This window comes from Salmo salar, chromosome 05 (assembly GCF_965601325.2).
Source record: "Salmo salar chromosome 05, fSalSal1, whole genome shotgun sequence".
In the NCBI taxonomy this organism is placed as follows: domain Eukaryota; kingdom Metazoa; phylum Chordata; class Actinopteri; order Salmoniformes; family Salmonidae; genus Salmo; species Salmo salar.
This window is the reverse complement of record NC_138295.1, coordinates 95,753,686-95,765,926: the sequence shown is the minus strand read 5'-3', so window position 1 is coordinate 95,765,926 and position 12,241 is coordinate 95,753,686. Positions and strand designations below refer to the sequence as shown.

General features: G+C 47.6%; 1 protein-coding gene across 4 annotated transcripts; it reads right to left on the bottom strand.

Moving 5' to 3' along the window:
- Nucleotides 1-213: 213 nt before the first annotated feature.
- On the bottom strand, nucleotides 214-12,229 carry LOC106590807 (E3 SUMO-protein ligase NSE2). Of its 4 annotated transcripts, XM_082976013.1 has the most exons (8): nucleotides 11,859-12,133; nucleotides 10,569-10,684; nucleotides 10,344-10,483; nucleotides 8,623-8,735; nucleotides 5,373-5,526; nucleotides 5,120-5,214; nucleotides 1,762-1,868; nucleotides 214-562 (listed from the first exon to the last, which is right to left on the bottom strand). In XM_082976013.1, the coding sequence occupies exons 2-8, from the start codon at nucleotides 10,589-10,591 to the stop codon at nucleotides 472-474; spliced, it is 723 nt and encodes a 240-aa protein (XP_082832139.1). In that variant the 5' UTR covers nucleotides 10,592-10,684; nucleotides 11,859-12,133; the 3' UTR covers nucleotides 214-471. The 4 variants fall into 4 exon arrangements, with proteins under 4 accessions (XP_082832139.1, XP_082832138.1, XP_082832140.1 ...); XM_082976012.1 differs by lacking the exons at nucleotides 10,569-10,684; nucleotides 11,859-12,133 and adding an exon at nucleotides 12,140-12,229; XM_082976014.1 differs by lacking the exon at nucleotides 10,569-10,684.
- Between the last annotated feature and the right edge of the window lie 12 nt (nucleotides 12,230-12,241).

The window sequence follows — 12,241 nt, the reverse complement described above, 5'->3', positions numbered from 1 at the left end:
AACCACTAGGTTACCTGCCTGCCCCCTCTAACCGCTAGGCTACCTGCCTCCCCCCTCTAACCGCTAGGCTACCTGCCTCCCCCCTCTAACCGCTAGGCTACCTGCCTCCCCCCTCTAACCGCTAGGCTACCTGCCTCCCCCCTCTAACCGCTAGGTTACCTGCCTGCCGCCCCCACTGTTCTCTGAAGTGCATCCAATAACTTCATTAATAGGTAAATTGTATCAAAACCTTTATTTAACTGACTGAAACAGATGAATCCCTTAAGTATAAATAAAGAGAGGTTTTTGTTACAGAAAACTTCAGAATACCACAATTCTGTGATGAACAAATACGATCAGACACGGCAGCAAGATAACATTTGGTCACAACAACAACAACAAGTCATGTTTTTTCCCTCAATGAATTCAAAAGTCAAATTATTATTGTCAGGATTGATGAGTTGGCGTATCCCAGAATGATGCCTTGGTAGTCTACCTCTTCTGTATCTGTCTCTTCATAATCTGATCTAAGATCAGGTCTCCCTGCTTCACGTCCGTGTTGCCACAGCCAACCACCGGACAGCTGTGGGACGGAGAAAGGAATATTATGCTAATCAATCAATCTGATGTTTTACTGCAACAGTTGTTTTAAGTGTAAAACAAGGTAGAGAGGACAGAGAGATGACATCACATCCTGATTGACAAGGTGCTATAGCAACAGGGGTAAAACAAGGTAGAGAGGACAGAGAGATGACATCACATCCTGATTGACAAGGTGCTATAGCAACAGGGGTAAAACAAGGTAGAGAGGACAGAGAGATGACATCACATCCTGATTGACAAGGTGCTATAGCAACAGGGGTAAAACAAGGTGAGAGGACAGAGATGACATCACATCCTGAATGACAAGGTGCTATAGCAACAGGGGTAAAACAAGGTGAGAGGACAGAGAGATGACATCACATCCTGATTGACAAGGTGCTATAGCAACAGGGGTAAAACAAGGTGAGAGGACGGAGAGATGACATCACATCCTGATTGACAAGGTGCTATAGCAACAGGGGTAGGACGGAGAGACGACATCACATCCTGATTGACAAGGTGCTATAGCAACAGGGGTAGGACAGAGAGATGACATCACATCCTGATTGACAAGGTGCTATAGCAACAGGGGTAAAACAAGGTGAGAAACAGAGATATGACATCACATCCTGATTGACAAGGTGCTATAGCAACAGGGGCAGGACAGAGAGATGACATCACATCCTGATTGACAAGGTGCTATAGCAACAGGGGTAAAACAAGGTAGAGAGGACAGAGAGATGACATCACATCCTGATTGACAAGGTGCTATAGCAACAGGGGTAGGACAGAGAGATGACATCACATCCTGATTGACAAGGTGCTATAGCAACAGGGGTAAAACAAGGTGAGAGGACAGAGAGATGACATCACATCCTGATTGACAAGGTGCTATAGCAACAGGGGCAGGACAGAGAGACGACATCACATCCTGATTGACAAGGTGCTATAGCAACAGGGGCAGGACAGAGAGACGACATCACATCCTGATTGACAAGGTGCTATAGCAACAGGGGCAGGACAGAGAGATGACATCACATCCTGATTGACAAGGTGCTATAGCAACAGGGGTAGGACAGAGAGACGACATCACATCCTGAATGACAAGGTGCTATAGCAACAGGGGCAGGACAGACTCAAGACAACAGATGTAGTGTAAATGAAATGACTAAACCAGCCAATAGGAGCATCACGTCTCACCGTAACTTCTTCTTCTGGTTTTGCCTGGCCTTGATCATCCCCATAATGGCGTCCCGGTCGTAGTGGTGGTTACACTTCTTGTTCTTCATTGGGTTCACCATCTCCACCTGCAGGGACACACAACAAAATGGACAAAACCAGACTGGAACGCTTTATGGTCCTGTTGCCGGGCAGTTTAGTTTACAGTGGTAAAGAAATACCAAACATACTCATTATGAATTAGTGAAATGGGAAAAACACAAGACAACAACCACATTCAAGTGAAATGGAGGTTGTCAGATGACAAGTCAAGACCTACATAGTAACAACACTGACAGGAGGAGTAGAGACCAACCTGAGTGAGGGGACAGGTTACCTACTGACAGGAGGAGTAGAGACCAACCTGAGTGAGGGGACAGGTTACCTACTGACAGGAGGAGTAGAGACCAACCTGAGTGAGGGGACAGGTTACCTACTGACAGGAGGAGTAGAGACCAACCTGAGTGAGGGGACAGGTTACCTACTGACAGGAGGAGTAGAGACCAACCTGAGTGAGGGGACAGGTTACCTACTGACAGGAGGAGTAGAGACCAACCTGAGTGAGGGGACAGGTTACCTACTGACAGGAGGAGTAGAGACCAACCTGAGTGAGGGGACAGGTTACCTACTGACAGGAGGAGTAGAGACCAACCTGAGTGAGGGGACAGGTTACCTACTGACAGGAGGAGTAGAGACCAACCTGAGTGAGGGGACAGGTTACCTACTGACAGGAGGAGTAGAGACCAACCTGAGTGAGGGGACAGGTTACCTACTGACAGGAGGAGTAGAGACCAACCTGAGTGAGGGGACAGGTTACCTACTGACAGGAGGAGTAGAGACCAACCTGAGTGAGGGGACAGGTTACCTACTGACAGGAGGAGTAGAGACCAACCTGAGTGAGGGGACAGGTTACCTACTGACAGGAGGAGTAGAGACCAACCTGAGTGAGGGGACAGGTTACCTACTGACAGGAGGAGTAGAGACCAACCTGAGTGAGGGGACAGGTTACCTACTGACAGGAGGAGTAGAGACCAACCTGAGTGAGGGGACAGGTTACCTACTGACAGGAGGAGTAGAGACCAACCTGAGTGAGGGGACAGGTTACCTACTGACAGGAGGAGTAGAGACCAACCTGAGTGAGGGGACAGGTTACCTACTGACAGGAGGAGTAGAGACCAACCTGAGTGAGGGGACAGGTTACCTACTGACAGGAGGAGTAGAGACCAACCTGAGTGAGGGGACAGGTTACCTACTGACAGGAGGAGTAGAGACCAACCTGAGTGAGGGGACAGGTTACCTACTGACAGGAGGAGTAGAGACCAACCTGAGTGAGGGGACAGGTTACCTACTGACAGGAGGAGTAGAGACCAACCTGAGTGAGGGGACAGGTTACCTACTGACAGGAGGAGTAGAGACCAACCTGAGTGAGGGGACAGGTTACCTACTGACAGGAGGAGTAGAGACCAACCTGAGTGAGGGGACAGGTTACCTACTGACAGGAGGAGTAGAGACCAACCTGAGTGAGGGGACAGGTTACCTACTGACAGGAGGAGTAGAGACCAACCTGAGTGAGGGGACAGGTTACCTACTGACAGGAGGAGTAGAGACCAACCTGAGTGAGGGGACAGGTTACCTACTGACAGGAGGAGTAGAGACCAACCTGAGTGAGGGGACAGGTTACCTACTGACAGGAGGAGTAGAGACCAACCTGAGTGAGGGGACAGGTTACCTACTGACAGGAGGAGTAGAGACCAACCTGAGTGAGGGGACAGGTTACCTACTGACAGGAGGAGTAGAGACCAACCTGAGTGAGGGGACAGGTTACCTACTGACAGGAGGAGTAGAGACCAACCTGAGTGAGGGGACAGGTTACCTACTGACAGGAGGAGTAGAGACCAACCTGAGTGAGGGGACAGGTTACCTACTGACAGGAGGAGTAGAGACCAACCTGAGTGAGGGGACAGGTTACCTACTGACAGGAGGAGTAGAGACCAACCTGAGTGAGGGGACAGGTTACCTACTGACAGGAGGAGTAGAGACCAACCTGAGTGAGGGGACAGGTTACCTACTGACAGGAGGAGTAGAGACCAACCTGAGTGAGGGGACAGGTTACCTACTGACAGGAGGAGTAGAGACCAACCTGAGTGAGGGGACAGGTTACCTACTGACAGGAGGAGTAGAGACCAACCTGAGTGAGGGGACAGGTTACCTACTGACAGGAGGAGTAGAGACCAACCTGAGTGAGGGGACAGGTTACCTACTGACAGGAGGAGTAGAGACCAACCTGAGTGAGGGGACAGGTTACCTACTGACAGGAGGAGTAGAGACCAACCTGAGTGAGGGGACAGGTTACCTACTGACAGGAGGAGTAGAGACCAACCTGAGTGAGGGGACAGGTTACCTACTGACAGGAGGAGTAGAGACCAACCTGAGTGAGGGGACAGGTTACCTACTGACAGGAGGAGTAGAGACCAACCTGAGTGAGGGGACAGGTTACCTACTGACAGGAGGAGTAGAGACCAACCTGAGTGAGGGGACAGGTTACCTACTGACAGGAGGAGTAGAGACCAACCTGAGTGAGGGGACAGGTTACCTACTGACAGGAGGAGTAGAGACCAACCTGAGTGAGGGGACAGGTTACCTACTGACAGGAGGAGTAGAGACCAACCTGAGTGAGGGGACAGGTTACCTACTGACAGGAGGAGTAGAGACCAACCTGAGTGAGGGGACAGGTTACCTACTGACAGGAGGAGTAGAGACCAACCTGAGTGAGGGGACAGGTTACCTACTGACAGGAGGAGTAGAGACCAACCTGAGTGAGGGGACAGGTTACCTACTGACAGGAGGAGTAGAGACCAACCTGAGTGAGGGGACAGGTTACCTACTGACAGGAGGAGTAGAGACCAACCTGAGTGAGGGGACAGGTTACCTACTGACAGGAGGAGTAGAGACCAACCTGAGTGAGGGGACAGGTTACCTACTGACAGGAGGAGTAGAGACCAACCTGAGTGAGGGGACAGGTTACCTACTGACAGGAGGAGTAGAGACCAACCTGAGTGAGGGGACAGGTTACCTACTGACAGGAGGAGTAGAGACCAACCTGAGTGAGGGGACAGGTTACCTACTGACAGGAGGAGTAGAGACCAACCTGAGTGAGGGGACAGGTTACCTACTGACAGGAGGAGTAGAGACCAACCTGAGTGAGGGGACAGGTTACCTACTGACAGGAGGAGTAGAGACCAACCTGAGTGAGGGGACAGGTTACCTACTGACAGGAGGAGTAGAGACCAACCTGAGTGAGGGGACAGGTTACCTACTGACAGGAGGAGTAGAGACCAACCTGAGTGAGGGGACAGGTGAAGTTAACCTCACTCTGCGTCACAGCAATGTCCTCATCCAGCTCCTCCTCCATATTCTCTGCTGCGTCGGGGTTCACTGATGGAGACAGAACATACACACAAGACAGGTTTACCAGTCACCATGTGGGACATGCTGCTAGTCTCTAGTCTACATACAACTTGTGTGTGTGTGTGTGTGTGTGTGTGTGTGTGTGTGTGTGTGTGTGTGTGTGTGTGTGTGTGTGTGTGCCTCACCCGTTTTGAGTGCGTTTGTGACGTTCTCCTTAAAGCTGACCATCTTGCCGTGGTTCTGTATCTCTCCCTCAGACAGTCTGCTGTGTCTCTCAGTGAACTTGTCCTTCACCAGAGACTTCAGTCTGAACATGGCCTCCGGCTCCTGGTTCCTCACCTGGAGAACAGGAGACAGGTATCATCAGACAGGTGCTGCTGGGGGCAGCAGACAGGTGCTGCTGGGGGCAGCAGACAGGTGCTGCTGGGGGCAGCAGACAGGTGCTGCTGGGGGCAGCTGGGGGCAGCAGACAGGTGCTCTGGGGGCAGCAGACAGGTGCTCTGGGGGCAGCAGACAGGTGCTGCTGGGGGCAGCAGACAGGTGCTGCTGGGGGCAGCAGACAGGTGCTCTGGGGGCAGCAGACAGGTGCTCTGGGGGCAGCAGACAGGTGCTGCTGGGGGCAGCAGACAGGTGCTGCAGGTGCTCTGGGGGCAGCAGACAGGTGCTCTGGGGGCAGCAGACAGGTGCTCTGGGAAGAGCAGACAGGTGCTCTGGGGGCAGACGACAGGTGCAGGGGGCAGACAGGTGAGTTAACCCTAACCTCCTGGTTCCTCAGCTGGTGGACAGGAGCCAATCAGCATATAATCATCAAGCTGTTGATTAGTTGAATCAGGGTCATATTCATTAGTGCACAGCGTAGCAAAAAGCTTAGCAATGGAAATTAAAACTAAGAGTTTCACATTGGACATGATCAGTTAGTCCCTCCCTGTTTCAGACGGCTCTGATACGTTTGGTGCCAAAGGAATTCGACCTGGGTGTTATAGAGCTCCACCGTGGAGGTGTCATAATACCCAGAAAACCTAGCGTTCAAACAGGGAAATGGTTCCAATCGTTTTCCCACCATACATTTTTCCCCATAGGGAGTTTTAGAAACATTTAAAATAAGGGCTGTGTTTGGTGTAGGTTTACCCCGGCGTGACGTTTTGATAACCGTGTAAATCTCTCTAGGACAAGGTGACTTTTATCAATATATTTGGCTCTATTTAGTCTCAGATTTGAAAATGCTAATTAGCATCAAAGTAGACATGCAAAACTACAAATCCCAGCATGCTCCTGCACGGCATCTCTAGCTGACACCTTTGCTAACAGGTATTATGCAATGACATTTTTTAAAGAAATGTAACAAATGTATTTATTACTACATTGTTCTATGGGCTTGTCTGGTTTAGTATAATAACACCATTACAGGACTAGTTAGATGTCTGGTTTAGTTTAATAACACCATTACAGGACTAGTTAGATGTCTGGTTTAGTTTAATAACACCATTACAGGACTAGTTAGATGTCTGGTTTAGTATAATAACACCATTACAGGACTAGTTAGATGTCTGGTTTAGTTTAATAACACCATTACAGGACTAGTTAGATGTCTGGTTTAGTTTAATAACACCATTACAGGACTAGTTAGATGTCTGGTTTAGTTTAATAACACCATTACAGGACTAGTTAGATGTCTGGTTTAGTTTAATAACACCATTACAGGACTAGTTAGATGTCTGGTTTAGTTTAATAACACCATTACAGGACTAGTTAGATGTCTGGTTTAGTTTAATAACACCATTACAGGACTAGTTAGATGTCTGGTTTAGTTTAATAACACCATTACAGGACTAGTTAGATGTCTGGTTTAGTTTAATAACACCATTACAGGACTAGTTAGATGTCTGGTTTAGTTTAATAACACCATTACAGGACTAGTTAGATGTCTGGTTTAGTTTAATAACACCATTACAGGACTAGTTAGATGTCTGGTTTAGTTTAATAACACCATTACAGGACTAGTTAGATGTCTGGTTTAGTTTAATAACACCATTACAGGACTAGTTAGATGTCTGGTTTAGTTTAATAACACCATTACAGGACTAGTTAGATGTCTGGTTTAGTTTAATAACACCATTACAGGACTAGTATCACTGGAAAGTGACATTCTGAGTGATAACGTAGAGGATTTGATGTACTTATCCAACAGCTACAGTAGACTACACACTGATCTCCAAAACGACATCTCCAGAATCCATCCGATGGGAGAAATCGGTCACGATGAAGGACAACTTCGACCTCTGCAGTGACACAGTTCACCACCTCACCTCCGCAGTGACACAGTTCACCACCTCATCTCCGCAGTGACAGTTCACCACCTCACCTCCGCAGTGACACAGTTCACCACCTCACCTCCGCAGTGACACAGTTCACCACCTCATCTCCGCAGTGACACAGTTCACCACCTCACCTCCGCAGTGACACAGTTCACCACCTCACCTCCGCAGTGACACAGTTCACCACCTCACCTCCGCAGTGACACAGTTCACCACCTCACCTCCGCAGTGACACAGTTCACCACCTCACCTCCGCAGTGACACAGTTCACCACCTCACCTCCGCAGTGACACAGTTCACCACCTCACCTCCGCAGTGACACAGTTCACCACCTCACCTCCGCAGTGACACAGTTCACCACCTCACCTCCGCAGTGACACAGTTCACCACCTCACCTCCGCAGTGACACAGTTCACCACCTCACCTCCGCAGTGACACAGTTCACCACCTCACCTCCGCAGTGACACAGTTCAGCACCTCACCTCCGCAGTGACACAGTTCACCACCTCACCTCCGCAGTGACACAGTTCACCACCTCACCTCCGCAGTGACACAGTTCACCACCTCACCTCCGCAGTGACACAGTTCACCACCTCATCTCCGCAGTGACACAGTTCACCACCTCACCTCCGCAGTGACACAGTTCACCACCTCACCTCCGCAGTGACACAGTTCACCACCTCACCTCCGCAGTGACACAGTTCACCACCTCACCTCCGCAGTGACACAGTTCACCACCTCACCTCCGCAGTGACACAGTTCACCACCTCACCTCCGCAGTGACACAGTTCACCACCTCACCTCCGCAGTGACACAGTTCACCACCTCACCTCCGCAGTGACACAGTTCACCACCTCACCTCCGCAGTGACACAGTTCACCACCTCACCTCCGCAGTGACACAGTTCACCACCTCACCTCCGCAGTGACACAGTTCACCACCTCACCTCCGCAGTGACACAGTTCACCACCTCACCTCCGCAGTGACACAGTTCACCACCTCACCTCCGCAGTGACACAGTTCACCACCTCACCTCCGCAGTGACACAGTTCACCACCTCACCTCCGCAGTGACACAGTTCACCACCTCACCTCTGCAGTGACACAGTTCACCACCTCACCTCCGCAGTGACACAGTTCACCACATCGACGAAGCAGTTGATCTCCTGGTCCAGTTTGGCACACTCCAGCATCATCAACTCCAGCTTCTTCAGGACTGCATCATTCTCACTTCCTGGAACAATAATAATAATAATAATAATAATAATACTAATACAAAATAATTCATATCTTGTATACTGTTGGTTATGGGGACACAAGCTTCCAAATGATGGAATGCCATAGCTCTCCGTCTTCTCTGTTCTTTGTAGAAATTAGAAAACCCCAAACTGGAATGCTATACTCACAACTCAATTATTGTTAAAGTACTTGAACTGGACAATTGTATGGGAGATGGACAGCTGTGTACCCAGGGATGAAAATTAAGGTATCCCGCTGGCTAGTGCTTTTCAGACCGAGCTAGTAGAAAATGCATCCAACTAGCCCGCTGGCTAGTGCTTTTCAGACCGAGCTAGTAGAAAATGCATCCAACTAGCCCGCTGGCTAGTGCTTTTCAGACCGAGCTAGTAGAAAATGCATCCAACTAGCCCGCTGGCTAGTGCTTTTCAGACCGAGCTAGTAGAAAATGCATCCAACTAGCCCGCTGGCTAGTGCTTTTCAGACCGAGCTAGTAGAAAATGCATCCAACTAGCCCGCTGGCTAGTGCTTTTCAGACCGAGCTAGTAGAAAATGCATCCAACTAGCCCGCTGGCTAGTGCTTTTCAGACCGAGCTAGTAGAAAATGCATCCAACTAGCCCACTGGCTAGTGCTTTTCAGACCGAGCTAGTAGAAAATGCATCCAACTAGGCCGCTGGCTAGTGCTTTTCAGACCGAGCTAGTAGAAAATGCATCCAACTAGGCCAATGGCTAGTGCTTTTCAGACCGAGCAAGTAGAAAATGCATACAACTAGGCTGCTGGCTAGTGCTTTTCAGACCGAGCTAGTAGAAAATGCATCCAACTAGCCCGCTGGCTAGTGCTTTTCAGACCGAGCTAGTAGAAAATGCATCCAACTAGCCCGCTGGCTAGTGCTTTTCAGACCGAGCTAGTAGAACATGCATCCAACTAGCCCGCTGGCTAGTGCTTTTCAGACCGAGCTAGTAGAACATGCATCCAACTAGCCCGCTGGCTAGTGCTTTTCAGACCGAGCTAGTAGAAAATATGTCCAACTAGCCCGCTGGCTAGTGCTTTTCAGACCGAGCTTGTAGAAAATGTGTCCAACTAGCCCGCTGGCTAGCGAGATTTAATATTTTCAAATACCACATGACACAGATTTTTGACCTGGATTAGTAAAAATATCAATATACTTGCACGGCTGACCAGTTCCCAAAATCCTGAAGTTACATCCTTGTGTGTACCGTTCCACTTCCTAGTTACATCCTTGTGTGTACCGTTCCACTTCCTAGTTACATCCTTGTGTGTACCGTTCCACTTCCTAGTTACATCCTTGTGTGTACCGTTCCACTTCCTAGTTACATCCTTGTGTGTACCGTTCCACTTCCTAGTTACATCCTTGTGTGTACCGTTCCACTTCCTAGTTACATCCTTGTGTGTACCGTTCCACTTCCTAGTTACATCCTTGTGTGTACCGTTCCACTTCCTAGTTACGTCAGTCAGTCTCAGCCAGCCAGCCAGCCAGTCCCATTGACTATATATACAAAGAGCCTGTCCAGTGAGAAGGATTCGACAAAGATATTATCAGCACAGTAAAGTGTCTCTCTGATAGAGATGTGCTATTAACTTACCTGCTGTTTCTGCCACGTCCAGAGCAACGTCTGTCACAATGTCCATCCCTGTTCCAATATCTGTCTGGCATGTTTTCAGACTAGACAGTGTGGAGTGGACTGTACTCAAGGACATGTTGACATCTAAAACATGAAAGTATCTGAAACAAGACATGCAAGTTGTTATAATATTAGGGCCCTGTGTTTTTGGTTAATCGTGTTTTGTCACATGACATGGGTTTTAACCTTTTATTTAAAAGATTTTTCATCAAACGGCCTTCTTTCTTTTCATGTCAGATGGTCCAACAACATCCTCAGATAACTGCTTTCATTTTTGTTCTAATTCAAATTCCTAGAAAAGGCTTGAAATAAAAAAATGTTAAATTCCAGGTCATGTGACATGATTAACCAAAACACAGGGACCTGGTTATAATGAATCAACATGATTAACCAAAACACAGGGACCTAGTTATAATGGATCAACCAAAACACAGGGACCTAGTTATAATGAATCAACCAAAACACAGGGACCTGGTTATAATGGATCAACCAAAACACAGGGACCTAGTTATAATGAATCAACATGATTAACCAAAACACAGGGACCTAGTTATAATGGATCAACATGATTAACCAAAACACAGGGACCTAGTTATAATGGATCAACATGATTAACCAAAACACAGGGACCTAGTTATAATGAATCAACATGATTAACCAAAACACAGGGTCCTAGTTATAATGAATCAACATGATTAACCAAAACACAGGGACCTAGTTATAATGAATTAACCAAAACACAGGGTCCTAGTTATAATGAATCAACATGATTAACCAAAACACAGGGACCTAGTTATAATGAATTAACCAAAACACAGGGTCCTAGTTATAATGAATCAACATGATTAACCAAAACACAGGGAACTAGTTATAATGAATCAACATGATTAACCAAAACACAGGGACCTGGTTATAATGAATCAACATGATTAACCAAAACACAGGGTCCTAGTTATAATGAATCAACATGATTAACCAAAACACAGGGACCTAGTTATAATGAATCAACATGATTAACCAAAACACAGGGACCTAGTTATAATGAATCAACATGATTAACCAAAACACAGGGACCTAGTTATAATGAATTAACCAAAACACAGGGTCCTAGTTATAATGAATCAACATGATTAACCAAAACACAGGGACCTAGTTATAATGGATCAACCAAAACACAGGGACCTAGTTATAATGAATCAACCAAAACACAGGGACCTGGTTATAATGGATCAACATGATTAACCAAAACACAGGGTCCTAGTTATAATGGATCAAGCCACCCTCGGTATATTGGAGCAGATGCCAGGATGTCAAACCCTAACCCCAGGAGAACTGGTGTGCAGGTTTTTGTTCCAGCCCTGCTCAAAAAACACCTGATTCAGTTGCTCACCGAGACCTTGATTAGTTGAGTTAACGTTAGAGCAAGGTTGTAATAATAACCTGCATACGGTCACAAAACAAGTTATCTGTAGCTACCTTCAAGTTGAATCCACGTATCACCAACAAGTGCACTGACTAGCTATGTATGTTGATATCTGGCTAGCCGGCTAACGTTACGTTAAAATCACTAACTATGGTTAAGCAAGCATGCCAATAAATAGCTTGCTAACCTCACGACTTTCCCCACTGGGATGGGATAAACTAGTTGTAGAAGTGTTCTTTAATGTGTTGGTGCCTAAATAAGAGAAAACGCTAAACAACTTTAGCTACCTACAGTAGCTGCATAAAATTACCGGGAAAAAGTTTGTTGTTGCTACCTTTTCCGGTTTCTCTTGAGTCGGGCTGACCTTCTTCTTCTTCGACGGGGTTTAACGGCGGTTGGCATCTAATGTTAATGGTGCATTACCGCCACCAGCTGG

Coding starts and splice junctions, on each gene's coding strand:
- LOC106590807 (XM_082976012.1), bottom strand. CDS start 12,207: ATGCCAACCGCCGTTAAACCCCGTCGAAGAAGAAGAAGGTCAGCCCGA. Junction 5,527..8,622: donor TGAACTGTGTCACTGCGGAG/GTGAGGTGGTGA, acceptor CCTGTTCTCCAG/GTGAGGAACCAGGAGCCGGA. Junction 563..1,761: donor AACCAGAAGAAGAAGTTACG/GTGAGACGTGAT, acceptor TCCGTCCCACAG/CTGTCCGGTGGTTGGCTGTG.